Source organism: Bombus bifarius, unplaced genomic scaffold, assembly GCF_011952205.1.
Source record: "Bombus bifarius isolate JDL3187 unplaced genomic scaffold, Bbif_JDL3187 scf7180000010073_frag, whole genome shotgun sequence".
In the NCBI taxonomy this organism is placed as follows: Eukaryota; Metazoa; Arthropoda; class Insecta; order Hymenoptera; family Apidae; genus Bombus; species Bombus bifarius.
Genome location: NW_022885499.1, coordinates 1 through 3281, shown reverse-complemented (window position 1 = coordinate 3281; position 3281 = coordinate 1). Strand labels below are relative to the sequence as shown.

Below are 3281 nucleotides of genomic sequence, written 5' to 3'. Positions count from 1 at the left end.
ATCGGCTCCGGTCAACGCATCGTCGACATAGAAGTCTCGCCGCAGGATCTGCGCTGCTCTCGGAAATCAAGGTCCCTCGTCTTCTGCCAACTGTTTGAGACATCGGATGGCCAGATACGGGGCTGCGGATAGACCGAACGTTACGGTGTTGAGTCGGTATGTTTCGATCTCTCCGTTGTCGGCACGCCACAGAATCTTTTGATAAGGACGATCTTCTGGACGTAGGATGAATTGACGGTACATTTTCTCGATGTCGCCGGTAAGGACATATTGAAATGACCGGAATCTCAATAGGATGTTTCTCAGGTCTTCTTGTAATTTCGGGTCCGTATGAAGGGCGTCGTTTAGAGACACTCCCGTGGTACTTGATGCTGAGCCGTCGAACACAACCCGGAGCTTGGTGGTGTCGCTCGATTCCTTGATCACGCCGTGATGTGGTAAATAATATCCGTAGCCGGTGGCGTGATCCATGTTGATCTTCGTCATTGACCCAAGTCTAAATATTCTTGGATCACAGCACTATACGCGGTTTCATATTGTTTGTCGCGTTGGAATCGACGATGAAGAGAGGCGAGCCTGCTCATTGCAGCGGCCTTCGATGACCCTAGTGAGGAAAGCTTTTCGTTGAATGATAATGCAACGATGTATCTGCCTTCCTTGGTTCGTCGGACATGGTTTCGGAAATGTTCTTCACATAGTCGTTCAGATTCCGAAAGATGAGTAGTGGCCGGTCCCTCGTCGATCTCCCAAAACCGTGCGAGGTCCTCTTGCAGAGCCGTTGTGGTTGCGTGGAACGTATTTATCGCGGTTTGGGACGTTGGACTCCCCCCGATTACCCAGTCGAACCGTGTTTTTTGTAGACGTAGTTCAGGTTCGCCTGGTTGCGCCAGATTGACCTGCCCTATGCACAGCGACGCAAATGATGATCCGGTACTAAGTAAGACATCGATCGGGGCTGGGCAATGGAATTGTGGATCGGCTAATTGAATATTTCTGGGTAATCCCAGACTCGAGGGGTCGATGGGCTCGCTTGGTATGAAAGTCGACATGGCCGGGATAACAAGAAATCTCAATGTTTTCTTATACTTGCCGTCCGTCGACGTGATTGTGGCCGTGGTGTATCGTTTTGCCGTTGTGCTCAAATTGTCGAGGGCTCCGATCTGGATCGCACATCTCCTTTGTTTTATACCGAGGGAATTCGCGAGCTTGTCGGTCATGAAGTTCATGCTCGTCCCAGTGTCGAGTAAGGCTCGAGCTCGGATTGGTTGTGCCTGTTTGTTCAAAACCTTGATCTGTGCTGTGGCCAACAGATCATGATGCAGAGGGCTGTGGGGAGATGTGTTTGTTAGTCCGACCCCCTTGCTGTCGTAGTCTCGGACAGTCAGTTTTGCCCCGGTTGGGACTTGGACGAGGAGGTAGGGGTGGTGTTCTTGATCCGGGCTGAGCGTGACTCATACGAGGCATGCCCTTTCGTACCTCTTGGAGCTGAAGATGTATGTTTCCGTGAAGTGTCGGATGTTCGTCTCGACTTGTGGGACGACCGCGATTTCGATGATCCAGATGGTGATTGTTCGGTGGAGGCTCGCTTGTGTGATGAACGACTACCCGACGACCGACCGCTCGGTGCGCGACTGCCCGACGACCGACCGCGCGATGAGCGACTGTCCGACGACCGACTGCTCGGCGATCAACCGCTTGCCGATCGACCGCTCGACGATCGACCGCTCGAAGATCGACCGCTCGACGACCGTGAGTCTACCTGGGTTTGTTCGCGGTGTAGGTAAGTATGGTGTCGGTGACCGCAGATACGACACGAATCCGATGTACACTGTGTCGGCGAATGTCCTCTGCCTAGGCAATTTATACACAACGATGCCTTCTTCACGATCTGAAAACGTTTGGTCGATGATTTGGCCTTGAAGATTTTACAGTGTCTGATCTCGTGAGGTCCGTTGCAGGTCGGACACACCACCGTTCTGCTGGTTGTAGCAAGGGTTTGCCCATGCGGTATGGTTGTTCGCTGACTGTGGTGTTTGTGGATTGACCCTTTTGATTCCTTCGCTTTAGAGAGGAATTGAGTCCCGTACGCTCGTGTTTTGAGAAAGTGTATCAGATGCTGATAGGATGGCACCTGTTGGCGGGGTAGTGTGCGTTGCCATTTACGCAGGCTGGACGAGGGCAATTTCGACGCGATCAATTCGATAATCGCTATATTTGATGTGACGGGCTCTTTTAGGTGTTCGAGCGCCTTTAGATTTACGCTGATGGTTTCCAACAAATCCTTTAGGGCTTCTGGAGTTTCCTTTTTGATTTCCGGATAGTTGCGCATCAAATTCCAATGGCGCATGCAGATTTGGAGGGGGCAATTGAACTTATCCTTCAGAGTGTCAAGCGCGATGGGATAGTTGGCCTCTGTGAGTTCTAATGACTGGATACTCTGTGCGGCCCGTCCAGTTATAGATGAGCGTAGATGCTGGAACTTTCGGACATTCGTCAAACTTTCGTTACAGTCTACTATGGATGAGAACGTGTCGTAGAAATAGGTCCAGTTCTCGAGGGCACCGTCGAATTCGGGCACGCGGACCTCTGGAAAGGTGGTCGGCTTTGGTTTCCGGCATGTCTCGCCTGTTTCTGTTGTCGACGGGTTAGTTGCTGACATTTGCTCAAAGAGACCTAGGAACCGCATGTCAAGCTCCCGATGCTCTTGCGATAACGAAGCTACACGCGCATCTTCCCCCTCATCTAACCCATCTAACTCTTCTTGAACCGCGAGTATCCTCCTCCAAAGTTCATCGAACGAGCTGCGGCAAGATGTTAGGAAGATTCTGTTTGCCTTCCCAGACGTTTCGTATTCATCGAGTTCGCGCTTTATGGTTGCAAGTCGACCGGCTAGGGCATAATTTTGTCCTCCGTCCACACTCAAAATACTATCTACATGCTAGAATTAGGGATTCAATTTTATAATACGTTGCCTCACTTTCCATCACTGCTTTCCTACTATCAATCACTTGAACTGTAATAAAAACCAGTCTTTTATTTCCAATACTATTCTGCATACCATTTATCAAGAACAATACATTTTATTTGTTAATGTAATAAGATGCGAAGTTCCTCATTTGTCCTAATATCAATCAATGGATAAGTGAATTGAAATCTGTGAAAATAATGTAATATCGGAAAATAAGGATAGAAATTTTTTCCCGATTACTTGCAACATATTAATATTAAATTGAATATACATATATAAATTGGACAGGAAACGATATTTATTTAACGGAAAC

At 48.9% G+C, this 3281-nt stretch overlaps 1 protein-coding gene across 1 annotated transcript; it reads right to left on the bottom strand.

The window, feature by feature from the left end:
• Positions 1–482: 482 nt before the first annotated feature.
• LOC117216040 lies at positions 483–2686 on the bottom strand. The gene is made up of 2 exons (XM_033462574.1): positions 1828–2686; positions 483–1450 (listed from the first exon to the last, which is right to left on the bottom strand). The coding sequence occupies exons 1-2, from the start codon at positions 2684–2686 to the stop codon at positions 483–485; spliced, it is 1827 nt and encodes a 608-aa protein (XP_033318465.1).
• Positions 2687–3281: the final 595 nt, after the last annotated feature.

What these genes read in the sequence shown, in the direction of transcription:
- LOC117216040 (XM_033462574.1), bottom strand. Translation starts at nt 2,686, where the DNA reads ATGCGGTTCCTAGGTCTCTTTGAGCAAATGTCAGCAACTAACCCGTCG. An exon ending in AGGACATTCGCCGACACAGT is followed by an intron (nt 1,451 to 1,827) that starts GTACATCGGATT and finishes GCCTCGTATGAG; the next exon opens with TCACGCTCAGCCCGGATCAA.